The 27,619-nt window shown below is 39.1% G+C and overlaps 1 protein-coding gene across 14 annotated transcripts in view; it reads right to left on the reverse strand.

Annotated features, from left to right (window-relative positions):
• SERGEF (secretion regulating guanine nucleotide exchange factor) overlaps window positions 1–27,619 on the reverse strand; it is a 258,027-nt gene that overhangs the window by 229,724 nt on the left and 684 nt on the right. For 9 of the 14 annotated variants that reach the window (XR_011048014.1, XR_011048015.1, XR_011048016.1 and 6 more), the window contains exons 1-8: window positions 27,165–27,247; window positions 26,157–26,295; window positions 25,278–25,433; window positions 24,842–24,936; window positions 22,544–22,604; window positions 21,633–21,746; window positions 21,252–21,314; window positions 17,690–17,848 (exon numbers count right to left, since the gene is read on the reverse strand). Coding sequence is in view for 8 of the 14 variants with exons in the window: in XM_068399173.1 (XP_068255274.1) it covers window positions 17,690–17,848; window positions 21,252–21,314; window positions 21,633–21,746; window positions 22,544–22,604; window positions 24,842–24,936; window positions 25,278–25,433; window positions 26,157–26,295; window positions 27,165–27,197 (820 nt within the window). In the remaining 6 variants the exon portion in view is untranslated. Of the gene's footprint in view, window positions 1–17,689; window positions 17,849–21,251; window positions 21,315–21,632; window positions 21,747–22,543; window positions 22,605–24,841; window positions 24,937–25,277; window positions 25,434–26,156; window positions 26,296–27,164; window positions 27,248–27,619 lie in introns of those variants that run through there. The other 5 variants (XM_068399175.1, XM_068399168.1, XM_068399170.1 and 2 more) reach the window with 4 other exon arrangements.

Raw genomic sequence — 27,619 nt, forward strand, 5'->3', positions numbered from 1 at the left:
TTCTCAGCAGCTCCAGAAGCAGCTGAGTTCTACATTCAGTGGAGTTGAACCCTAACTGTATGCTGTTGTTAAGAAATAAAGTACAGAAAAAGAACAGTATCACAAAACCAACGACGGCACCTCCAGAGCCTCCCAGGAGATCACCCTGCTTGTTCGGAGTCAGAACCATTAGAACAGCAACTACAATTGACTAGGACAGAGTGGGATGTTCACCTCAAATAACAACCAGCTGTTAACTGCAGCATTCTCACTGATGAGGAGCAAAACAGTCTAAAAGAGGATGAGAAGGAAAATTCATGCCATTTGAAGTCAAGACATGAATAATGAGAAATAAGGTGATTGGAATATTATCCCCATATTTCCCTACCCTCAAGAGAGACTGAGTTAAAGTGTATGGAGGGGGGAAAAAAAAAAATCACAAGATTCCACTTCAAACGACACGTATGGGCAAGATGCTTAACATCAAGGAGAGTGCAGGGAGAGAGGGGACAAAGGTGTAAATAGTTGCATAATGGCAAAAGTATCTAAATGCCATTTAAGCCCTGAAAAAACTCCATCATCTACAAAAGTGTGCTATCCAGCTAGCAGAGCCCTGACTCCTGCCTTCTTGTTCCAGCTCAGACCTCTAACTCACTAGAATTCACATATTAAGAGACTGTAAGTTGTTTTTAGCATTTCAGAACTACAGGACACAGAGCATGAGGCAGAAGTTTAGATCTGGAAGTCTTAAAGTTTAGAAACATTTTAGAAATGTTATTACCTATGTAAATGCAATGCAAGTCCCTCCTGTAAAGAAATCTGAAATTCCCTGCAGAGAGGAAATTGTACTAGTGAGATTTACTTCTGGTGTTTACCAAATGAAGCAACAGCTGCCCATAACCACCTCTGTATAGCTATAGCATCTGTATTTGCTTGCAGTGCCAGCGCATCTATATTTAAGGATTACCTAAATATGTACATGAACAGGGTTGTGATATAAGTATTGATGTGCTATGCTGCCTGTTAATAAGAGGGGTTTAGGTTTGAAAGTGAGAGAAGGGAGAAATGAGAACTTTTCTCTTTAGGAGTAAGAAGGGAACAACAATGAAGATAAGAACAAAAAGCTTCTGGCTCTTCACAGCCTTCTTTTCCCTGACATTAAAAATGAAGTTGATCAAAAGAAGTGGTACCCTCCCCTTCATGCTTCACAGAATACAATGAGATAGTACAGCTTGTAAAGATACTGTTTTCTCCTTATCTAAAGCAGATGGCCAGGTGAGGAAGAGTCATTGCTTTGCTCTGAAGTGAAAAGCTTAAAAATCAGAAACTCAGAAACAATTTTCCATGTCAAGTTTCTGTATACAGAGGATCAGTTCACTGCAGGGACTTGAATCCCAAGGGCATGGGGCGACCTGATTTTGATGAACACTTCTCTAACACTGCTCTGGTGGATTAGAGGAACTTTAAAAAACTACTCTAGATTTTTAAATCTGACACATCAGCAGTTTGTTATGTTTCAACTATCAGTTTCTGCCTGTGTGCATGCCCATGGTGTTTTGGGATGGTTTGGTTGGGTTTTTTAACCTCTAGCAAAGAGAGAAAGCAAGAGGAGACAAGCACAAAAGGATTTAACACCCTCTTTTCTACTGTGTCACTTGTCAGGATGATTCTTCAAACCAGATGAACTTCTAGAAATCCACACTGCTACCTTTATATTGTGCCCATAGCCTGACCTTCTCTTTTGGCAGTTTATTGTCCATTTTCTTTTAAATTAACTGCTTTGGCTCTAGTCAGCTGTGCCACTAGCAGGCACAAGCCTGAAAGAAAACATTTGTGTATAGGCAAATTCCTACAAAACAACCACTGGCTGTTATAAGGTCCAAAACTCTAGATGAAATGTCAAACTGATTTTCAGTTTGCTTATTATTTCAGGGTGGAAAGGACAAGTCAGAAGACCTAATCCTAGAGGAGTTTCTGCATATATATTTTGAGTGGCTTTGTAAAGGTAAGTTTTCAGAAATTCTAGAAAAATAAGGTTTCCTATATTCATGATAAAAAGATCTTCGCAAAACTGACGTAAAGCACTGTCCCTGAATAGATCTTTGACTGCACAATGTTTTGTACAATTTTTCTTTCAATTAAGTGACACTGAGTACAAGCAAGAATGAGTTACCTAAGGAAACCCCACCCCTCCCAGGGTGTCTATTCTGCATGAATCAGACGCTAATACCTTCTTATCATCCAGGTCTTTGTCCCAAAAAAGGGAACTTACAAGTATTGTTATTATTTTATTCTTATTACATACTGTGTTCCTCGTAATATTGGACAGAGAAGAAAGTAGACCTGAAGCAAATAAGCTCTTAAATTCAGCAGAACAACCCCCAAACCTAAAGTGCATCCTAAGGGACATAGATAATGCAATTCCCCTTCATCTGCAGTTCTCAGTCTCAGCTGTTTGGGATCCACACCGAATATAGGTACCTACACTGAGAGACAGTGTTTGCACTGAAGTTCAAATCGGAACTACAAAAAAAAACAGAGGGAGTTGCACCTGAATTTCAACTACCATGTCACAAACTGGGCTTGAAATAGCTCCTTCTCCACCTATACAAAAGAGGACTTAGAAAACAACACAAGCATGTAAAAAAGCTTGCAAACTCCCTTTCAAAATTTTTGTTGGGGTAGGAATGATTTGTTTCTTCATCAGTGCCATTGAGACTGAGCCTCACTTAATCAACAAGAGCTTGCTGTACAACCACTGGAGGCCAGCTCTAGGTCATGCCTCTCTGACCAAGTACATCCAGTGCCTCCTAGATGTACCTGCAGCTGGCAGCTGTTCCTGTTCACTGGCCTTCCTCAAGTTGGCTGGTTTGGCCCTCTTTAGCCTTTGGTTGCAAGTTTCTCAAGGCAGCAGGTTAATCTTGCTACATGGTGTTAGTGCCCTCACAGTCTGTTCTTCCATGCATATGGTTATAAAAAAAAAAAAAATTAGTATCCAAAATGTACTGCCAAAACAAACACTGATCTGGAAAACACCACCAACATAATTTAAAGTTAAACAAAACCAATATACATTCCTACTATATAGTAGGAATTAATCATAAAGTTTGAATTTCAACAATATTTATAAGCAAAGCAATATTTTCATAGGCTGTATTTAAAAAAAATCATTAATCATTTATTTAAGGAAATCAAGCCACAGAGCAGCATAGAAAAAAAATAGAAAGAAAACTGATTTTGCTTAAGGAACACAACAAATGTTAAAGGATATCAGTTGCTAATCACACTTGTGTATGTACAAGACTCAAGTGCTAAAATACAGACATCAGTCATGGTGTTTCAGAGCACTCAGCTAAGTCAGCTGAAAGCTTACAAGTACACAAAAATTAAAACCCCACGTACTAGAAAATACCCCATTGCGCATACCTCGTTCAGACAGAGATAGAGCTTCATGTTATAATAGCACAGAGTCATTCCTAGCATTCAAATATGGGCAATGTAACAAGTACCTATGGCCAACTGTAATCTTTCATCACAGGCCTGTGTTAGATTGTTCTGTGGCTCCTCACAACTGGAATAATTTAAAGAATAAAAGCCACCAGTCTAGCTACCAAATAAAACAAGTGAATACACTCTCCTGGCAGACCTTATACTTCTCAAGTATCAAAGAAGGGCAAAAAGCCCTTCTACAAGACTACAAATCTGGTACTCGAAATCAACAACTGTTGATATAACTCTCGTATCCTATAGTATCTTACCTCAAATACAAATTTGAAAAGTACCTGAAGGTAACCATGAAAAGAACAAGCCAGACAGGCTTTGTACGTTTTTTTTTTCCTGCTTGTTTTTTGTTTCTTAAGAAAAAAAAAGTGCTGAAAGGTACTGTTTTTAAGAACTCAACTGCCACTAAGCTCTTAAAAAGCACACCTATGTTCAGATAGTAAGATACATTAGTGAGTATTAAGCTTGAATAATTAATTACTAAACAGGGAATGTCATTTAAAGGTTATGAAAACAAGTATTTAAGTGTCTTTAAATGCTACTAAGGTTAAATGAGATGTCTAGTTCAATGCACATACATGCACAGATCATGTACGCATAGGCAGCTTCTTTCAAAAGTTGAGCTTAGTAATGCTTAGCTTAGTAAATGCTTGGCTTTAAATGAAGTTATTTGAAAATGCAATAGCCATTTCTCTTGTGCACATGTCCAAAGACAACAAAACTAAAAGAGCAGAGTATATATACATTGTGTTTGGCAATCAGTTGCCATACAGATTAGTTCAACTACGATGTAATGACTGGTTTCAGCTTCCAGCTTTTTATTCTACGCAAAGTAAGTGCAAAGCACCTCTACCTTACTAAGTATTCAAACTGTTTGTCTGAGACCATGTTAAATCCACTTTGCACAACTGCAAAATTTCAGAAGTGTAAATTCTCACCATTTGTCTGTTTCACATCAATTCTTTACACTACTAAGGGCTTTGAGTTGCCAAAATTTCAGTCAATCCCATCATCATTCCACTACACGCAACTATGTAATGTGATGTGATAACATTCAACACTCAAAATGAAATTGTCCTTTTCTTGCTCCTCCCAGATTTACCAGCTGGAAAGGGGTGTAGAGAGGAACCCCCTAACACAGTCTTCCAGTCCATGCTTGTTGCTGAGTAACACAGCCTGATAAAGAAGCGTCACTGTGGATGGCTGCTGGGACCCACAACACATGGGAGTCTAGAAGCTGAAGTAAAAGCTGGGAGGCAGGAAGGAAGTGACTTGGCTTATATAGTCTCTGGCCCAGTCTGTCAGAACAGCAACCAAACAACAGTGGTCTTGCAAGTTCCTTATTCCACTTTTGGATCTTTCTCTAGTAATACCTATGAATGTGGAACATGGAGGCAGCTTATGACAGAAGTTAACAGAGCAGTTAACTTTCTCTTGTCTTTACCTTTGCTTCTTTTCAGCTTCAAATAGGTGAATTGACAGAGATGTTAGTACAATGTGAATGAAACTATTTCAGTATGATTCAGGAGAAATGGTTTAACACAAAAACCAGAAATAGTCTAACAAAAGAGCAAGTGGCTCAGATAATGCCAACAGTTCCAGCTACAGGTACACAGAAGAACCAGAAAGACAAGAATACTTATGGCCAAATTCTTCCTCTTCAAAGGAAATTTGTATCAGCGTTGTACCCTGATTACACAATAGTTGTGAAAGAGGAGGTGTTTCCAAGAGAATTATCATCATAACTGCAACAGAAAAAAAGGGAAAGAGAATAAGAGAAATTTTAAGGGAAAAAGAATAAGAGAAAGTGAAAACCCCACAAAACAGCTCACCGCCAACAGGCTGCCCTTCTCAGCCCCCAAAACTACAACTCTTCTTGCAAATTGGCTCTAGTGGTATAGGATATTGAAAACAGAACAAACACCACTTTTACAGGTTTCCTGTATACAAGCACTGTAAGAAGGTATTATTTCATAACATAAAAGGAAGCTACCACTGCTGAGAGTCCAGGTGAAAGCCTTTCAGCAGAAGCAGAACCCAGATACGGCCCACACATCACAACCAGGAATAGATGTTTTGTTTTCCAATAGGAATGGTAGGGAATGCAGACAGCCAAAGCCACTGTCACACAAGTAATCACCTTTGTGTGATCAGCTAAGCCTGTCTTCAAATGGCTAGGGATCAGGGGTTTCCCTGTTAGCTTTTGCATTCTTTCATAAATTCAACTTAATCTACAGTTCTCAGCCTGTTCTTCTTGGTATCCTTCACTGCTTAGTACCATCCATATGTGTGAGTGAAGTCCCATTAGAACTTTCTTCCCTATAATCTTCCACATACTTGCTAATGTATCTGACCTTGTTTATTACATTTGCTAAATATATGGCTAGCCATAAACTGCAGCAATCCAACCACAGAAACCAAAGAAAACAAACAAAAAGGAAAACAAGAAAAAAAGAGAGTAATGAATCCCTTATCTCACATACTGATGACCTGAACAAAATCTATACCACATCCACATTTTAAACTTTCATTTTTCTAAAAGATTTTTAAAGATCAAAGTTCCTTCAAGTTAGGACACTCACATTTCTTAGGTTCACAACAATCACTATTTCCAAGTGAGGACATGGCACCAAAAAAAGGAGAGAAATTCAATATAACATAGTCCCTCTTCCCACACATGTGGTCTACATTACAAAAGCCCCAGAGTGTAATGTTGAATGATGACTGAGCCATTCTCCAAACTCCTCCAATCTTGGAGTACTTACTAAAATACACCTGGACAGGACTAAGCAAGCATGAAAGGAAGTCATGGCCAGGAAAACATGGATAGACTAGCCTTATGCACTGTATCTTCCCCTTCTACTGCGGAAGAGGCATTCTATAGGCTGCCACACACATAAGATGAGCAGAAAAGATCTGCAAAATTTGTCATAGCTGTTTTCCTCCTGTTTTACAATTCTTGCTAAAAACACTCAGCATTTATCATGAGTTAAATTTAACAAAAGTCCATTTAAATCCTACTCTCCATAGACCATCTGAATCTCCATTTGGCAATATACTCACAATATAGCTTACAAGGGGAATTTCAAATAAATACTGTGTTAAGTTTCATTGCCCTTAATGCCAATCTCTGATGTCACTAATTTTGATTGAAGCAGTTAATTGTAAAATACAAATAGTTCAGCATCTTCCTGACACCTCTCTCTCTTCACATAGTAAAGATGTAACATGGCACAGCATGCATAACTAGCAACTGAAAGTTACTAAGAGCAAAGAGGGGCAAAAGAGGGACAGTGACCAAAGAAAACACAAATTACTCAGAAGATGTTGTTAGCAAGGTTCTGTGAAAACACTTTGCATATGAGCAACTCTGAACACTTGATACTAACCTTTCAGAAGGTACCTTCAGTTCACATTGAACCTAGTCTCCTCCTTGGCAACCAAACCACAGAAAGAATTTCTTTGAGAATTTTATCAAAGTAATGTAGAAGTAACCCCCAGCACGAAGCAGCAGAAATAGGACTGTAGAATCACAAAGCCATATACAAACACACAGTCTAACTTTCTAAGTTTAAAAATAAAGCCAAGGAATGATGCCAAATCATGAAGCGAAAGAAAATGCCAATCCCTTCTAGCTATTTACAGCTATCTAGAATTCAAATCTGTACCATTTTGAAAATAAAATCCAGGATGCTTTAACGTCCAGTGAACTAAAAATTCATTAACTTGGTAAAAAAGCTGATACTGTAAAGCAAGAAAAAACAAGAGACTGTATAAGCCAGAGCCAGCCCACAGGTTTTGTTTATTCAGTTCTTGTTGAAGGAAGAACAAAAAAAATGTTTGTGTTGTAAGACAGAACAAAACAAGAGGGACTGACACACACAGTAGGATGTAATAGAAGGCTCTCGTTGTGCTGGTGAACCATAACTGCTGGAGACAAAATCTGCTGTGCCTCAAGAGTGCACACACAGAATCACAGAATCAATCAGGTTGGAAGAGACCTCTGGGATCATCGAATCCAACCACACAGAAGATCCACCACTTACTGAGATCTATCTTCTGGCAGAAAATCTTCCCTGAGATTCAGTGGCAATTTGGCAGTTAAAAGAACAACTTTCTGTAGTGGCCCTGGCAAGATCCCACCCTGCCATCCTCCCCAAAGACAAGTTGTAGGATTTGGCTGCTTAAGTCTCATTTGCAGAAACCTTCCATAAATAAACTGTCTCTAAATTTCAGTTCCTTGCTGCTTGAGGAAAGAATTCCCATCAAAACCCTGGGAACAGATAACAACATGATAAACTTCATAAGTTGCTGAGGAATAGGGCTCTTCTGGTCACTAGCTCAGGGTTTGTGGGTTTCCTTGATTATTCCTCTCCAGTATATTCTACTTCAGCTAATTCTTGATTTAGTCTACTAGACTTACCATCTTGCTGACCCCATGAACAAAATAAGGTTCAAACCAAGTGAAGCAAGGAGATCTACTCAACGTGAAAACACACCAAACTTCAACCTCCATAGTACAAAGACAGTACTAACATTTTCTCCAGGCCTGGATACCTGCTCAACTTCAGTCTCAACTGCCAAGGCAAAATAAAGCACAGCATATTCTACAAGGTCCCTCAATAAATCTTAATCTAGGCAGCTCAATAGCACAAGATCGCAGAGGATACAGAGGATCTTACTGTACCTCACTGAAGGCAAGAAGGTTAAACTTTGATAAATATTGGGGAAAGGAGGGTGTTGTACCCCAACTCCAGAACTGCACATTTCCAAAGTTAATCTTTGCAAGAGTCTTCCCTTCCACTGAAGGTTCCTTCCTGAGGACTGGCTGAATCTGTATACACCAGGCCTCACAAAACTCTCAAAGTTGGGGCTACAGATAGACAGACTGGACCATACTTGAACAAAAAGTAGGAAAAGTGATGCCGGGAATAGGAAAACAGAGCTTCCGTAAGTGACTAATGCTTTTCATTCTTGCCCATTTTTCCTAAGCACCTATAAAAGACTGATGCCATGGAATTTCCTCAGCTCGGGGTGGGGGAATTCATGGTTTGTTCCCATCAGCAAAGAGTAAAGAGGATTCAAAACAATTGTAGGCAAAGCAGACTTGATGACCAAACAGCAACAACAGAAACCAATCTCATTGGAGCAGAATTCTGCATTACTGAAAGAAACAGTTTAAGACCATGCGAGGAACCGGGACATCTGCCTTCAAAGCTCTCAAAAGGACAGGACTAACCTAAAGAGGAGCTCCTTCTAGCAAGGACATTCCCTCTTCAAACAGGAAGGAAAAGCTATCACAGGGCTGCCCAACCTGTGGTGCTTGAGAAAAAACAAAAATCTTTGTGCGCCAGTTCATTAGCTTTACTGTGTCTTCCTTGAAGTTTTTGTGTTAATGGGATGATTCATGACTGGAAAGTAACTTTCTGGCAAAAGAAAAGATTCCTTTCATATAAATTAATTACCAAAATTCAACTCTCTGCATTGATGTATTCACAGAAAATAAATAGTAAATTCCCACAAATTTCCAGAACACTTTATAGTTTATGCACATGTACTTTGCAGAGCTTAAGTACATACTTACCTGAGTGACTCTATTGAAAAACATAAAATCAATCCATTTCAGAATGTGAACTCAACACACATAACATTAAGGTATGTTAAACATCTTGAACTGACTTAAACACTGATTCCACACCTGCAAATCTTACACGTATCCATACAATGCCAAGTGAACGCTCAATTTTACTTTACATATGTGCTCTCCCAGACACCTTTCAATTTTCAGAGCATCCACTGAGTGCAAACTTGCCACAAATTTCACCCCAAAATCTGGAAGAGCTAGTATATTCCCTGTTCCCCAGCAGGCTGTCAGCCAGGAACAGACTGCCCGAGTAACATACTACACACTTCCCATCAACCCCTACTTCAGCAGCTTGTACAAACTTTGCTTAAAAATAATTATTGCGAAAGTTGAAAGAGCAATGAGAGATAAATTTCTAATGAAACAAGGAGCCAGCTTTGAAGAAGTCACAGTTTAAAGCTGGGCTGGCTATTAAATGGATGGCAGATGCTCTCTATTAACCCTTTCCCCACCTCAGAAGGGGAAGGAAAATAGAAAAGGGAGACAGACTTAAGGGTTGGAAAGTTAAAACAGTTTTAATACACAATAACAATGAAAAAGAGTATAATAATAACAATGGAAATAATTAAATATATACAAAAGCCAGATCGAGTTCCCCCAATGACAGTCACATCACCACTGACACTGCAGGGCAGGCTACAGAAAATCCTGGACTGGACTAAGTGACAGAAAGGAACTGGATTCAGGAACGCACAGACTGGGATCAAGGGCAAGAGAAAAATGGACAGAGCCCTCTTTGGACACCAGCCATAGAAGAAGAGAGCGTTACCCTCGTGATCCCTCAGCTTTATACTGAGAATGCTGTGTTATGGGATAGAATACTTCGTTGGTCAATTTTGCGTCACCTGTCCTGTCCGCTCCTCCCTGCAGGTGCGACCCTTCTATGGCTCTTCACTCGTAGATAGCGAGGAATTTAGCAGTGACCTTGGTTTCTATAGGAATAAGCATAAGCAAGAGCCTTTCTGCATAACTATTCCTACCATTACTGTAGTAATAGCTACCAGTTTCGAGCATTATCAATCCTAGAAGCAGACACTGTCTGAAAAACATGTACTTAGTTTCAGAAAGTGCAGTTACTGAGAAGAAACTTAGCTGAAAGGAAAAAATCTCTGACAGGAAAATTAGTTCTGTTTTAGTCCAAACCAAGACAGAAGACAATACAGAAAATAAGGCAATTGCCATATGCATCTAGAATCTTTAATCCTGTTATCGCACACTAAATTTCCCACAGATCCCATATTAATTTCTGCAAAGCTTTAATTTCTGAATTTTGATACCCAGGCTTGTGCATTTCTTTCTCTCCCCCTTCCATGCTCTAACCTTTATAATCAAATGCAAGACCTTCAAGACAGGCCCTGCAGTTTTAAAATTTGCCACCCAAAACCAGATGCATTTAAAGTCTTTTTTTCTAATGTAACCAATAGTTCCACTATTGGTCAGATTGCGAGATGTATATATTGTAAACTAATCATATCACCATTGTAAACTCAGAAAGTGATGACAATGAAAACACATGCAATACATGCACTAAAAACTTGTTTCATGATCTACTTATTCTCTCTCAAGCTTCACAGTTTTCAGCGGCCAAAGTTGTATTCTGCTCATTCTAACTTGAGCGATTTTGGTACTTAATAGACCTTCCCGCTTGGGTCTTTTAAGTGCTCCTAAAAAGCCCTAGAACAAATACATAAAGTGCCATAAGGGCTTAATGCTGGCAACATTTTCCTGTTAGATTCTATTCATGATCTCAATTCAGCCTTCACCTTTGTCTCTCTTGGTCACTTTGCCATTTGTCTTTTTTGTCTTAAGCTGGAGTCTCAGCACTGGAACGAACTATCAACACCAGAGTTGAATCTTCCACTCCCTCAAAGCATCCTAGCAGAGGTCCCAGATCTGCTGGGACCCAAGTCAAAACAATACTGGCCTACCCATCCCAGTGTAAGTGCAAACCAGGTGACTACAGTGGTTCCAATGGCACTCTAATTCCATCACTGGACCTGCAACCCAGCATCTTTTAAAAAAAAGAAGAAAAAAACAAAAACTACCATCAGGTGAATGTCTTCTAGAGGTTGCATTTCTGTCAAGCAGCAATTATTGGGCTTAACACTGGGGCATACAGGTGGAATTCAACAGCATACTTTGGAATAACTCATATGATCTCCCCCTGTGGCAGCTATTTCTGCTTTAAAATCTATGCATCTTCAACAGACATTCTTTGTTGCTTTCTCTTATAGTGCACAACAGTGACAGTATTTATTATGACAGCAAGGAACATAACAGGAAGGCTCTGAAGCATAAGCTCCCATTGCTTCATAACGTCAAGCTACAGCATTTTAGGGAGGAGGTAAGAACAACCATGCACCACAAAACCATAGAAAAGCAAGTGCATTTACGAGATTTTTAGTTAGAGTTTACGTAGCCCGAGGCAGAAGGACAAAGGCTTTTCTTTCTTAAAAGCATTTTGCAGGTTCTGCTTCAAAACGGTTCAAGGGTTCCTATCAATTTGCAGTTTTTGATTTACCTGTTTTCCCAAAACCCAGCATCCTACCAAATGAAATACAGCTACCTCACACTAAAAAGAAGGTCAGGGGCTCCAGTTTCAAACAGTTTGACTGTCAGCTAAAGCGGTTAAAAAGAGGAAAGGAGAGTGCCCATAAAACAGATGCCTTATTGGTATCACAGAAAAGCGTTAAAAAAAATAAAATCATCAGTATTTGCTGTCCTAGGGAGCTGCTGAAAAATTCAAGGCAAAGAAAGTATGCTTTCCAGTACGATGAAGGCTACGGGGTCTCAATTCAAAAGAAAACTGGAAAGGACCTCTAGTGGGCTGAAACTGCAGTGCTCGGGTGCCAGAGAGCAACGTCCTTCCACCTCACCTCCCTGCACGTTACACCACATCTACTGCACCACTTACCAGCAAAGCCTGATAGTTTTACCTAGTGACTGGCATCAGAGAACGCACGTACAAGTGCAATTACACCAGGAATCCTCCTTTTCAGGCCAGCTAATTAGAAATATTCCCTCAGTCTGTTCTCAGTGTTTGGAGGGACACATTTTCGTTTGCTTCCGGGAGATGGGTTCTATTTTACCATACAGGTCACCAACATATCAGACCACTTCAGAGTGGTTTTATGTGGCCTAAACGACATGACATTAAGGGATGTTCAAAGACACACAAATTCAGATGCACATTTGGAATGAGGATTCAGAATATTATTCAGACTATGTAAAGGCATTTTGTTCTTCCAAGACTTTATAGATGTAGGCAGTTTTGCATAAGCAGCAGAAATACCATTTTAACTGCATTTTTAAGGTAGCTCCTTCTGGGTGAAAGAGCTTCGAATTCCTTATCTGACCTCAAATGAGGCCTAATTTCATGTGATGGTACATGAAAAATAGATTAGTGAATGTATTCAGGAGAATACTTAGTAATAAAACAGGCCAGATTAAGAAAGCTTATTTATTAGGCATCCCAGTTAAAAAGAAAATGACTTGTTTTGAATTGAAGTTGATGATTCACCTCTAAGTCTTTAACAGAGTTCTCTTGCTATATTTAGGTTTGCCTTCAAGTCAGATCGGTTCTATCATTTCCCAGAGTAACCTAATTTACACCTTCAGCATTATAAGCCACAACTTAGCTCTTTTAAAAGATCTAAGCAATAACCTCTCTTTCAGCAGTTACCCTCAAACAGTTTGTATCAACCTGAGAAGGACCACAAATTAAAGTTGACATTGTTAAGTAGAGCAATGCAAGACAGCTGCTCATTATTATTCAAAAATAACATCACCTATACTACAGTGGTGCTCCTTGTGCCATTAGGCAGAGTGCTGGAAAGTACACAAGCCATTTTACAGAGCGGTTACCTGAAGAGAGTAATACTTGCACTTGGAGTCTGAGGCCGGAAGAATGCATCTGGTCTGTCCCTTCACATAGAGCAATAACAGTAATGCCCTGCCATAACTGAAAAGCATGCCTGAAAGTCACTTGATACAAGCATTCATGCAGAAGATAACTAAATCAAAGACACTAACAAGTTTATATCTTATCATCAGAGACCTGAGCAAAAAAACAACCAGGGCCTCTCAACCTTAATTTTTTGGACCAACCACCATCGACTAGGACTATTGCTAGTAGCAGAATAATATAATTTATTTTGAAGGAGTACTAGTGGTGCCACAAAGCCTAATTGTTTGTCTCTCCTCTGTACGAATCAGTAGTCAAGGCAAAAAAAGAAGCAGTTGTCTGTCTTGAAGGATTTTGTGAGTTATTTTACAGTAAGATTGTGTACAATGGAAATAGTCCAAAAGACACCTCTATGATTAAAAAGAATAAAGAATTGGAGCTGATGAGGATCAGTTAAGGGTGAGGATGAAAAACACAACATCCTACAAAAACATTCCTTAATGTCTTTAAGTCAAGCAATTCATTTCTCAGGAATTAACTTCTTCAATCTGAACTGCTTTATGATAGAAATAACAGCATATGAGAAGAGAGTTGACCAAACTCTGAAGAGAAATGACAGGAAACAGGACTTTCAGAACAGTTGCTGAATGAGATAGAATATAACATATGAAAGAGATGCGGGTATTAAAGTGATTTCAGGTACAATTCAAGTCACTTGTAAGGACAGAGCAGGGAAGAAATTTTAAAAAAAAAAAAAAAAAGTTGTGTGTTTGCTTTAGGTTACAATACAAAATTTTGCCAATAGCATGAAGGAAAAACAAAGTGAGTCTTTTAAAACAGGTTAGTTTATATAAGAAGTTAAGCTTGCAGAAGAAGAAAATATTTATGCTGTGTTCCTTCTTTTCTGATAACAAAGCTGGTAACTTGCTTGGGCTCACTTTAAAAGTGTCAAATCACTGCATCCATGAAACCACCCACTATTCCTCCAGATGATTGTTTTTAACATCACTCTCATGTACTTTTCAGTGTTCCATTAGTTCTGCAGTCAGGCACTGCTCATCTGGTAGATAAAGATCAAAATGTCATTTTGAAATGGCAGAATTTGTGAATTTATGCATGAACCGCATCCAGCTTTTATCCACCCAGTTTCTTCCTGTGTCTTTCCAATAAGAAAAGTTTTAATTTACTGTCAAGACAGCTGCAATTATGAATGTCTTATTATGACTACTCTGAGCAGGATTAATGTTCTGGGAAAAAAAATACAAACAGAACTCTAAGTATTTGTAAAGGTCACTTAAAATTCCACTACCTTCTGTGGAAAACACCACTAGACTTCAGATACAGTGACAGAAATGTTAAACTATTAAATTTTGCTTCATGGTGAGACTATTAATTAGAAAAGAACTTACCCATTCTTTCATGCAGCAAAATCCCTATACACTACAATGTCTTTCCAAAGTATGTTCCTACCTTCCACAATGAACAGAGAAGCATCATACTACAATATCCCTTCCTTCCATTTTCTCATGTCCAAAAATCACTCCAATTTGCTTTCTTTCCACTAACTGTAGAACTCTCCAGAGTAAAGTGAGTAGGAATTATTTATATCCGTGGTCTTCAAAGTGGAGTGCATGCAGCCCAGGGGTTGCACCAGACAATCCACTGGAGGGCAGGAAGAAAATAATAAATTAAAATATTAATTTCTGAATAGGTTATTAATTATTTTAATTTAATAAAATAATATTTTAAGTAGTGTTTATTTCATCTTTATCTCATCCTTTTAAAAATTTCTATTGTGCAGATTTTATAGTTTGCATAATATATTACAGTAGTACATGTCTATAATCTATAAATAAATAAGTATAAATATATTGGGGGTGCGTGCTCAAAAAAAGATTCTAGTGATAGGGGTGCACAATCAATAACGTTTGGAGACCACTGGTTTATGTGACTTCAGCACCAAGAAACTGAAGCAGCATTTCCTCCTTTGCTAGAAGGACATAAAAATAATGGAGGAAGAACTGCATGCAGGGAGAAGTTTTCAAGTGGGCTATATTTTTCAGTTACTTAACTGCAAGTTTAATCACAGGCAGTGAATGATTTTTCAGAAACAGTTAAGTGCTTAGCTCACACTATGTCTAGTAGTTGAGCAACCCTTGAAAATCCCATGAGATTCTGATTGGTATCTAGAGGCTGCCAAAGGCCATTGAAAATCTTATTCTGAATGATTTAGGTTCAGGTCCATTGACTTTGAAAGAGATTTAAAATTCTAAATACATAAAATTCAGTTTCAGCAATAACTTATGCCACCGCATCACTTGGCCAGTTTTCTAATGCGGATGTAAAAAGTCATCCTATTTGTATTTAAATTCCTTTCAAACATTCACAAAAAAAATATCCCTGCTAGTCACTCGAGGTACTTTTTTTTTTTTTTCTTCTAATCACCTACTAAAATATTCACTTTATTTTCATAACGGCCATGGATAAGTATCAACTAAATGAAACATTAAAGTTACTAAAACTTTGGGGAAGTTTTACTTAGTGGGTATACATTATTAAGAAATAGTGAAACAAGGCAAACCATGTTGACAAAGACCCTCTTTAAAAAACTAGGTTATCCTGACTAATGTCTTCTTTCTACCATTCCTGTTCCAGTGAGAATGACACTAATCACCTTATTTACAAATTATACATTTTGAAATAAATTTCTTTATTCCACTTGAAAAGTTTCCAAGCAGTACGTAGCATTGATTAGAGCTCTGAAATTTTCCATACCATCCTCTAAAAATCAGAGTTCAATCATTTATTTTAAATAGCTAGGAGAGCAGCTAGAGTACTGCAGGTTTTTTACATGACAATTCTCTCATGTACTTTGATGTCAAAAACGAATGCGATGAAACAGAACACTTAACCAATTTGTTTTTCTAGTCATGCATCACATCCCTCCAAATTCTAGCACCAAGAGTTCACGGTATATGGTAATTAAAACAGACACTTTTCTCACAGAGCAAGGGACATTACTGCATGACTGTATCAGGATTTACAGCACCAATTTAACAGAACACTTAAGCACGTGCTGACCTTTGGGCATGTAAGAATTCCATTTAAATAAAACTACCCATGCTAGAGGTTAAGCACTCCTTGAACCAGTACCCATAATTCCAGATCCCAATAAATATCAATAACAGATCTATGGCCCCTTCTGCAGTTTTCTAACAAATAGGCTGCATCCTGACAGACCAATAGGCTCTCCAGTCTCCAATGTGACTCTAGGAAAAACGCTTTCATCTGCTCTTCATTTCCTCACCTGACAGTTTATACAAGGCAAAAGCAGAAATGCACATATGCTACCCCTGCTAGTTTAACTCTGGCTGTTCTGTTTGTTCTATAGAAGACTTTCATCCTCTCGTTAGTCTTAACTAACGCACCACACAGTGTGCAACAGGAGAAGCAAATAGCACAGACTGTTCACAGGTGAACACCACAAAATAGTTTCAGATATCTGTCTTACCTTTCCATCTCATCTATCTTTCTCTCCTGCTTTTGCATTTCACAATGGAGAAACAGTACAAATGTATTCAAGTGACCTTCATCAGATCAACCATCCTCTTATGCTTGAATGTCATTACTATATAATCTTCCTCTTCCCTCTTCCTAGGAAAGAATCTAACCCTACAGCCCTCTGCATGTGGCAAGCTTTCACACTGTCCTTACTGGAAATGTTCCCAGGAAGGTACAGCTTCAACATAAAATATTCTTTCATCTTCAGGGGATGCTCTTCAAGCCTCTTGATGCCTCTTTTTACCAATCCTTCCTAAGTATTTTCTGGGTTTGACCATAAACACACACATACAAGCCAGCTTATTTTAGTTTATTGACTTTCTTCTGAACACATGATTTTATTTGGCCTTAAAACACTTGACTAAAGAAGAGCAGCTCGAAAAGCTAGGCTCACTCTTGAAGGACAGACAGGTTAGTACAGTTGTGCAAAGCCATGCAATTTATTTCACTTACTGCAATGAGACCATGTCTTCTCAAATGCCATGGCAGAAGGAGAGGGTTCTCAGCTATGCCTGTTCTCAAGATCCTCAGCTAACACTCAGGTAGCCTGGGAATGGTACGTATCTATGCCCCCATACCTTTCCGACAGACACTTGCTCAGGATGATCTACCCCTCTCCCTAATTCCTGTGCCCTGAATGATAGTTTTGCCCATATCTTCCTGCCAAATATAGTCGTGTATCTTGGAAGCTGCAGCCATACTTTCCTACCTCTCTATTTTCTGAAGCAAGTTTTCCACCAAATTCTTTTCTCTCCAAAGATGTCATAACTCACCCAGCAGAATGATTCTGAGAAGCTCATATATATTCTGGTATACCAGTAACCCGAGGATGCCGAGAGGCTGCATCCCTCTAGTGTGTACATGCAGGTGCTACTGCATTTATGAAGATGCTAGGCCCTCCCATCTATAAGTGCAATAATACTTCAAGAACAGACATCCTTTGGCTTCTGTCCCTATAATTTTCAAGGGACAACCACTGCTTAGGTGAAACTGCAAAACTCTGCATCCAACCGGTATCAGTGAGAAAGACCACCGTTTGCATGCAATAAAGACAATTTACTGTTCTGGTGCCATATGTTGCCGGTTTTTAGATATCCTACCTGTTTGTGCCACCAAGTGGGTCCAGCCACTCCAAACTGCTCCAATCTTGTCATGTGAGAAAAACTGAGTCTCAATCTTCTTGGGCTCAACAAGAAAGATCTCTTTGCTCACTAGCTGCCCGTGTTTGTTGCTACCCCAGACATACAGGTGACCTTCATCTACAATAGACAGAGAAGTAAAACTTGTTGAAAGTGATCTACATAGAACACCGCCAGATACAGGCTCTGTCTCAATTCAGTGATGCTGATGGAAGAAAAATGTTTCATTCTATTTGTGTTTTCACTATATGCTTTTTCCTACCACTCTTTCTTTACCACATGCGCTCATCCTGTAACTAGGATATCAGAAATATTTGCAAGGGCCTTAACAACACAGCCTGTTTTCTGAGGGCTACACTAACTCCCTGAAACAACCAGAGCTTTCAGGTCAAACTGCCTAAACCTCATTTCTACTGTAAGCCTCTTGAAGAAGGCTGAAAGATGTTTACAGCAAAGGCCAAGTTTTGTTAGAAAACTAACCACAGCAGTCAACTTCTCTGAGAAAAAAAAAAACAAAGCACCTTGGGGACACTCACTGACCAGTCCCTCTCCGTCTACTCTTTTCTTGCAGGCCAGCTTTTACCTCCACCCCAAAGCTGTGATTCAGTCTAGTAAATAACTTTCTGAATTGAAGCAAATAATTTAATTCCCAGTACCTGGGACTCTTCAAAGCCTGGCTGGCTGCTCCTGCTCTGCATTACAGTCTCCCAGCCTCTCTACAAGAGCTACAGACTCCTAGCTCTGCTCATAACTCTCCTGCCTTGTTCAGCTTGAGCAAGCTCAGTAAATCCCCCAAAGCAGGGACAGTCTAACACTCTGCCTCACCTTGCTCAGTCACTTCCTAAAGGAATATGACACACAGCTATGAACATACAACTAAAGCAGGTACCACCCATCACAAGGCAAAATTAAAATATTATCATGCCTCAAAACAATGCTAGACAGCTAGTGAGACTTCTGTAAGTAATTACTTGTCTTCCCCCACCCCTCTTCTAGAATAAGCATTTTGCAAGTGCATACTCCAGGATTCCACCCACAGGGATAATTATATTTACAGAAATATCCACATTGCTTCGTCTGTTTCACTGGTGCGAGTTGAAGTTGCTCACAGCCTAAAGACCAATTGACAGTAACAAGATGACTGTTCAGATGAGTCCTTCTGCAGATGTTAGATATCATCAGTTCAGTCTTTTCAGCACAAAATCATTCTCTCTAGGTTCTAGGCCTCCATGTTAAAAAAATATAATCCACAAGAAACACTTAACAGAACATGAGCTGTGTCAGGCCTGTACAAGCTGCAAGCATAAGAAAGAAATCTTGCACACATGTAAGTACATGATCACGGGCCCAGAAAGTTTGAAAACCATATCATTTGCAACATGGAATTGTTTGGAGCACACGTCCACAACACAAGGCTTCTGGAAGTCTCAGGTCAGCACTGAACTCTTTACGAGCAGTGTGACAGAAGTAAATCTTTCAGAGGGAAAAAAAAAAAAGTAAAGTAGGACTTAGGCTACAATATATTTAATGATCTCAGTTTGGTAACAGTAACAGAAAGAAGGAGCCAGGAGAATTCCACTAGAGTAATGCTGGTGAAAAACCAGAAGGAGAAGGGGGGGAAAAAAAGCCAGTACTTGTCAAGTTACACATTATTGACAGTCATCTGCAGGACTTCCTACATTCCTCAGTAAAACAACACAACAAAATGAAAAGGAAAAACAAATTAAGCCATTGTTTCATTCGATTTCTCCACTAAAATTGATAATTTCCTTCCCAGAGTGAAGTACATACACCTCTGGAGAGAGGGGAAAAAAAAAAAAAAAAAAAAAAAGAGGTGATAGAAACAGCTTGTTTTAACAAAGAAAAACATTATGGCTATTCATGTTTCTACAACTAACATGCACTGCCTCTGTCACCTCCTTTTTTTCTCCAGAAGGTGCATTTCCTTTATCCTGGGAAATGTCACATGCTCAACCCTCATCTCATTTCTTGAGTAGGTTTTAACAAAAACTTAAGACACTAAGAGTTAGCACCACATTCCCATCACTGGAGGTTTCAGGCCCATTTGGATACAGGTAGACTACGATCCTTTTTTTAAAGGAACAGCCATCCATGTTTGCAACAACCCTGCCTGTGTCAAACACCTGCCTGAGTGCAGGTGTTTGGTATCCTACCAGCAGGTGGCTCATGAAACAAAGCCAAAGAAAATTGCATCACAGCATGAGAGATTCCTAGAAAAAAATCCCCATTTAAATACTACACCCTGCAGTAGTATCTTTGCTATATCGAGTATCTTCAAAATACAAAGTATTTTAAGTAATAACAAGTATCTTGCAGGATAAAGAGCAGCAATAGCATCACATTATTAAAATCTTTGCCACTTACTTTGTTAATCCCCCTGCTGCCAAATAGACTGCTCTCTTAAATAAAAAGCGAAAGCATGAAAGAATGATCTGTTCACTCTCTAAATAGAGTGCTAATTAGCTAAAGTAGATTCTACTTGTCTTTATAGTTCTTCTTCACTAATCACACATACAGTTTGCATCTCAGAATTCAATAGAATTTACATCTTGTAACATGTCCCCATACAACTAAATCTCTGTAGATCTGCATTAGCAAATACTCCAGTGCTCCATTTAATGATGATAGAGGTACCAGATGGCTGCATATTTGCTAAGAACTTGTTCCTATAAAGTTTGGCAAAGACTTGTCTTCCTAAGGTTCAATATATTTTCCACACTTCAAAACTGTAAGATTACAGCACAAAAAGCTATTCTGTTTCCCCTTCTCCCAGTCTGCCAGGAGAAAAAAAATAAATAAATAAATAAAATCTTTATTACATTTTTTTACTGGATACTTAATACCCCAGCAGGGGAGCACTGCCTAAGATCAAAGAACAAATGGCAGACATTATGGAAGTGCCTAAGCAATTAAAGCAACTTCCTACTGCTTTAAATAAGCCTTGTGCTCTTATGTTACCTCACACAGATCTGCACAGTTATATTAGAGCCAGCTAAGATAGCTCCAGACCATCTCACATCCCTGCACAGCACAGCCCCATGCAGAGGCTCACACAGCAGAAGCAGGATAGCCACAGCAGTCTGTCTTGGGACAATCACCTTTCTACAACATACTCTTTCTCCATGGACAAAGGGTTGCACTGGTTCCAGCACTCACCCATCTAGAGTTACCCAATGCAGCATCATGCTGCAGCTCCAGAGACTTCCACGTGCTTCCACAAGTCCTTTCACAGTTTCTAACTATTAAGAGCCCAGGCCCTTAGTTACTCATAAGGGCTAAGTAACACCTGACCCCAAAAAAAACCACACAGAATTCAAAACATGAATCCAGCTCTTAAAAAAACTAAAGTTCTCAGAATCTAAAACTATTACAAAACAATTAACCAGCACTAACAAGGCCAGATCAAATTTTACCAGTCTAACCAAAATTGACAAACATTTTCAAAGCACAAAAACCTTTATAGGCTGAGACAAGGACTTTCACTTCTATACCGAAGGCCTACCTGTGAGTGACACTGAATGATAGGAGCTTGCAGCAACCCTCTTCACCTTTACATCTTCCAGACCTAGAGAAAAGTTAGTCTTATAAAATTTGTACAACAGATATCATCTCATGCATAGACATAAAACAGACCTATATCAAGTGTAGCAGGACGGTGATGAATTTCATAACAAAAGCCTCTGTTCTTGGGCCACAGACACTGCAAGACTCACTATCATTTTTCCCCCATAGATTATAACCTTGTACACCCATTCCATCCTTCAGATACTCCACTACATGTTTATAATACCAAGTGGCTTTATAGTAAAAGGATGCTACATGTCACTCCAAATAATAGTTCTGCTCTATCCACCTTTACAAAGGAATTGGATTCCTGGATTACCTGTTACTTCACGGGGCTCCTTCGCTGTCAAGAACAGGGGGAGAGTTTTTCCTTGGTTTGCACGCTTTGCTCGAGACGCCATGCCAGTTCCCCACTGAAACACCAAACCACTTTCTTTCCAGAGTAAACACAGATAGAAGAGATTAAAACACATCAACCACCAACAAAATCACTTAACTCAAGAACTCGTTTTAAAGGTACATTCACTTCATTTTCACTGGTTCAAATTACACTTCAAAAGACCTTTATGCCAAAAACATACTTCATAAACATACAGATAACCCTGGTGAAGTCATCAAGCAACAAAGAGTTGTAGTCTCATTTACACAGATAAGAAAACTAAGAAGATACTAAGCAACCTGCCTCAGCTCTCCGAGGCCTCTATCAGGCCAATCTTGAGGACTGGGCAACAGAAGTGTCCCATAGCTGTAGTGCCTCAGGAACGGCCACAATTTATTTATTACTATACGTTCATTGCATTTGCTCTGCCCTTTCCTTCTCTTCATGCTAATTTGTTTGTGCAGTCCAGCACACTGACTGAGTAAAGTAACTTTGTTCTCCTCAGGACCTTTCAGAGAGTTGACCTAGCCTTGAATCAAGATGTCCCCTGAGAGCAGAGCTCAGGGAAGCTTAATTCCCAGTATTCATACAGGTACCCAGAGATCCCACTCTTCTTCCAAGCATCTCCTTTGCATCTTCAGCTAGACTACACTACCTGGAACCCATACTAAAGTTCACATAAAATTAAACCAAAATAAAAGAGCATGTGTAGTTTGTTGTTCCTCAAATGTAAAAAAAAAAAAAAGCAGCTAAAACAAATTTCAGCATCTTTCCTCCCCTCTCCCTCTCCAAGACATTAAAACTCCATTTCATTTGTTACTGAAATGATACAAGAATGATGACATATTTACCTGTAGCAGCAAGGGCATGTCTCAGTCCTGCAGCAACATCCACCACCTTCTCTTTGAGAGACTACTCAGGTAAAAGAAAAATACATTTTAGTTGCTTTTTACATTTAGTGCCTCTAAAAGCAAAATATGCCAAATATAGAAGTGGAATACTATGAAAATAGTTCTCACAATTCCAGCCTGCATGTCACAATGCATATCAACATTTTGTATCACAAAGGAAGTAAATTTTGGCCAATAAAAATTAGTGGGAACAGCTTAAAAAAAAAAAAGAAAAAGAAAAATCAAGCAAAGCAACTGGGTGTTCAACTTTATGGCAATAAATAAAAAGCCACAGTCAATATCCTCACATGAAAAATGGAAACTTCTTGGTGATACAGACATGTTTATTTCTTAATTTTAACTCAGTGTTCCTCAAGAACTACACCAAAACCTCCGCAGGAAATACCAGTGACAAGCAGCAATAAGTTCCATCAAACTGTTCAGTCTTACCAAGTCCTGTGATCATAAACAATACAGCTGATAGCACCGCTTACACCACTGAAGGCTGCCCAACATGATCATGCAAAAGATGACTATACCAAGTCACACATGCATAAAATGAGTGACTTAAGTTTGCACAAGGTACTTCAATTCTGGCACTTCTCCGCTTCTGAGTACTCTGCAAATTTATTATTCTCTCACAGATGTAACACTATTTAAAATAGATGGCATCAAGCCCAAGCACTTAACAGGATACAAACCAAAAGAGAAAATATTCCAGATGAATGAATGGTCTACGTGGTCAGGGAAGAGACAGATTCAGATTAGCACTGTCAATACTACCATTTTCAAGGCACCATACTGGAACAGTGCTCCCAGGAAACGTCAAGGATATAGAAACATCAGGTGAGTTAAACCCTATGCACTAAGGGTTACCTAGGGGATCAGCTGTCCTTTTTCTCCTACATTAAAAAAGCAAAGGAGTATCTGGCATGAGCCATTGAGGCTAAATTTCTTGTCTGAGAATCCTTTCTGCTCTTAAGTTATTGCTTTCATTAGACATGAGAGGTCATGTGGATGGGAAAGAGCGTCATTAGTGTTCTCCAAATAAGAAACTGCAGTGTAAATTAGGGATTAATTAGAATTCTTGTGAGAAATTTATTTAAACTGTTAGGCTTATAGCCAACAACAGGAAAGCTTTTCTGATGTTACAGAAGTCTCAGTACTAACTACTTAAAAGATTTTAAAGCAACTAATTTGGGGCTACATTCCAAGCTCCATACTCACACTCAGCAGAGTGCCTCATCTACAAATATCACCATAGACTTCCACATGACTTACAGGAACAACATGAGCTATGCTGTCACAGCCCAACATTTAGCATTTACAACTGAAGACACTCGACAACTGAGAAATTGTTATCTAACTTTCCATCCTGTTTCCTTGGAAGCTGATATTGTTTGGTAAATACCACAGATTAGATAAGAAACTTGCTAGTTCCTTTACATGCAAAAGTAAAAATAATTTTAATCTCAAAAGTGATAAAATTAAAGTTTATTCTCTCAGGTCTAGTTTTCCTGCAGCTACATACTTTCTCACACTTCTATTATTTGGGGGTGACAAAGCTTATTTTTATCTGTTTTTACAGCCAAGAAATAATACTACAGTTCTCATTTGGGGTGGAAGAAACTGACAGCTATACACTTAAAAAAACCATGTACATAAAAAACAGAACTGCTGCACAAGAAGCACAAGAGCAATAGATCAAAACAATTGGCACAGCTAAATTTGTTGAACTCCATCATGCAGTTTGTTGTTTTCAGGGTTAGATTATTGTTGGCTCATTTTGTTTTGCTTTGAGCTGTTAAGCAAAACCCTCCATCAAAGTACAGTGAAGGCATATACACTTCGTGTAGCAAAACATATCTATTATCTTACAAACTTGAGGCAAAACTTCAGCAGGAGTAAATTTGCACAGTTTCACTACCTTTAGTATCACTTCACATCATCTGAGCATCAGACCCATTCTGCAGATGTTATCAAAATACATTATGAAATGTCATAATCCTTAGTGAAAGAGAACTTTCTGTTAGAAGTGGGCAACTTCTTCATACAACAAGAAAATCAGCCTTAGCTTCTCATTTCTGGGTCAACAACCATCTTTGGTCCTTTACTTTGTAAGTTTACTGTAAAAGATAGACTCTGTAAAAAATAGTTGAGGAGTCTGGCTTAAAGCCCAGAGGTCAGATGACCTCTGTAAGTTGCTGGAAGCAATAGAAAGTACAGAGCTCTGAAGCACAATTCCTTTTAAATCTTTACCTCAATCTTTTGTGGAATCGAGCATGGACCTGATATTTGAGGAACTCCTAATTGTCCAAAAGAGTTAGACCCACAGGACAGAACTAGGCCAGATCCTGCAAAATTAAGTGTTAGAGCCTGATCAGTAAATCTGTGAGCAAGAGCAAAGCACTGTAACATTCTAACAAGCAAAATATCATAGCCAAATAGCTCAAAAAAAGGACCTAACATGCCCCATTCCAAAATCCCTGAGGCCATAGGCTTCTGGTTTTACACACCATGTTTATCTAAGGTTTGAAGTTCACTGGGATACAAGGAACATGGAGTAATTTAGTTTGCAAGGCAAGTAGCTTAAAACCTGTGAGTGCCTGTGCATCACACAAGCAATAGCAATGTGGAACTTTCGCATGTTCTCTACATCAACATATTTCTCCAGCTCTTACTGAGACAGATTTACCTACTAATATGATTGTAAAATCCCAGCCACAGGCAACTTGTTTCACACAAAAGCCAGACAGGGCAGTGCAGAAAGTCAAATGCAGAACATCCACTGTGTGATTCAATCCCAACTGCCCATCTTTGTTATGACCACACACAAAGAGTTCTCCTGCACCTGGAAGAAAAAACAAGACAAAAAAAAAAATCATATTCCACTTCACAGACTAAAAAGACAAGTGTACATGCCATGAGATCCTGTGACAAATAATGACAGTGATTACATGTCATTTTAGGCACTGCAGTCAAGCAAAAAGAAACAGTTATTTCTGATGCATCAGGAACAGCTCTTAATAAGCACAGCTACGGAGAGTCGGGTTTGTCAAGGGAGACAATCCATACAGGAAGACAGACATCTCTCACTAAGATCCCTGATGAAGCTTTTCATCCTGTTTACATCTCTCTGTATCCCTTCTTTCCCATAACTAGCTATGGCATACAGCAGAACCCTTCAAAGACCAGATGCTGTCTTCTGCTCCTTACCTTAAAACTTCTCAAGACTGAATAACCTCCCACTTGACTCTTCCCTCCCATCTCCCCCATCCTCAATACAGAAAAATTGGCTGCTTTGTCTGAAAAGCTGTTATACAAAACAGGTTAAGAAATAGTCCTCACATACCCATAAAGTAACCACAGAAGATAAGCAAAACTGGAATTTCTCCAATTTCCCCAGAATATTGAGGTAATTGGCATGGGAGAAACCTATTTTGCAATTAAGAATTGGTACTTGCTCAGAAACAGAAGCCCACAGATAGGTGGCAGCACCAAATCAACAGGGAAACAGACAGAAAAAAAAATTTGTATAGAAGTCATACACTCCTTGCAAGTGCAATGTTTTTACCAGTGATAACTGCAGAATGTCCCCCTCCTCCAGTAATGCTTTTAATGTCTTGACATTTGCAGGAAACATCTTTCAGTGACTGAGGTACCAGCACATCCTCTTTATGACCAAGACCAAGTTGTCCATAGCTGTTTGCGCCCTTCAAATACACACAGAAAAATAACACATCAAGGAAAAAAGTTAACAAGAAGAGACAGACATCTGCTCCTAAGAGCGAACAAGCTTACTGGGGACACATCACAGGTTAACCTACCAGTATTTGCTCCCAAAAATCCCCCAAAGTGGCAATCTTCATTCTTACTGCTGTCACACGGGACCCCCAGAATTACAGACGAGGACTGTCCTGAAGTTGCTGCCATTAAGGCCGCCCTAACAACCCCAGTATTTTAAGAAACATACTGGAATATATCCTGGTAAGACTTTAACTGCAGGCTACCAGTTACTAAGGAGGAAAGCCTCATTATCAGAATGATTACCGCCTCTTTAATTTTAATGCTAATGATTCGTACTCATCACTAAGATCTTACTCATGGCAATGCTTTCTGGCAGTCCACCTCCAAAGAAAGATCAGAAAGAAATGCTACCTTATTCTGGAAGCTAAACAAGTGAAGTAGAAACACTTACCCCTCATTAACTAAGTCTTTTAACTTAAAGCAGTCACAATGAAAATATACCAATTACAATTATTATAAACTTATACATACAAAATTATAGCCACTAAACCAACCACAGAAAGCAACCACTGGCAATGTGGTAACAGGCCAGGAAATTTCTTAGCCAATTTAAGCTCTATTAAGTGTCTAACAATTTGAACAGCGACCTTCATTCACAAAGGTAGGTTCAGTAACTTTCCCAGCCCACACACTGTAACAACACTCAACACCCACATTGCCCCCAGCTGGTGATCCCCAGGGAGGACTTTCCCTACCTCACCTGTGCCCCCCCCACCCCAAGATGCAGCACTTGGTGTATCTTAGAAGGACACATTTAGCAATAAACATTTTGTACCTGCAGAAACAACAGCGTTTTAGACAAAAGCATCAGGCTGCTTGCCTCAGCCCATAGTTAACAGGTGGATGAGATGTCAGGATTCAAGCTCAACAGGCAGATCAAGTTGTTGTCTCACAGTCACTACTACCAGTAGACCGTTTTAGAGCATGTTACTACTCAACAGGCATAATTTTTTTGAGAAGGCTTGTCACAAGCTTTCATGTTAGCCTATAACTTGCAGTGAATTTTCAAGTCTTCAAAACCAGGCAAGCTAAGATAAGGCAGAGAAAGAAAATAGGTGCCTGAGGAACTGAGCGCCACACGTGTCTATCCCAGCGCTGACCTATCTCCATTCCCCCTTCCGAGGCTGGTGGGTTATTGCCAAACATGCCCACCGCTAGCTAACAAGGAAAAGAGACACCCAGCCAATGGCTCTTAGACTCCCTTTGCTCACCAGGTAAAATCACGGTTCT

This window comes from Nyctibius grandis, chromosome 4, assembly GCF_013368605.1.
Source record: "Nyctibius grandis isolate bNycGra1 chromosome 4, bNycGra1.pri, whole genome shotgun sequence".
Lineage (NCBI taxonomy): Eukaryota > Metazoa > Chordata > Aves > Nyctibiiformes > Nyctibiidae > Nyctibius > Nyctibius grandis.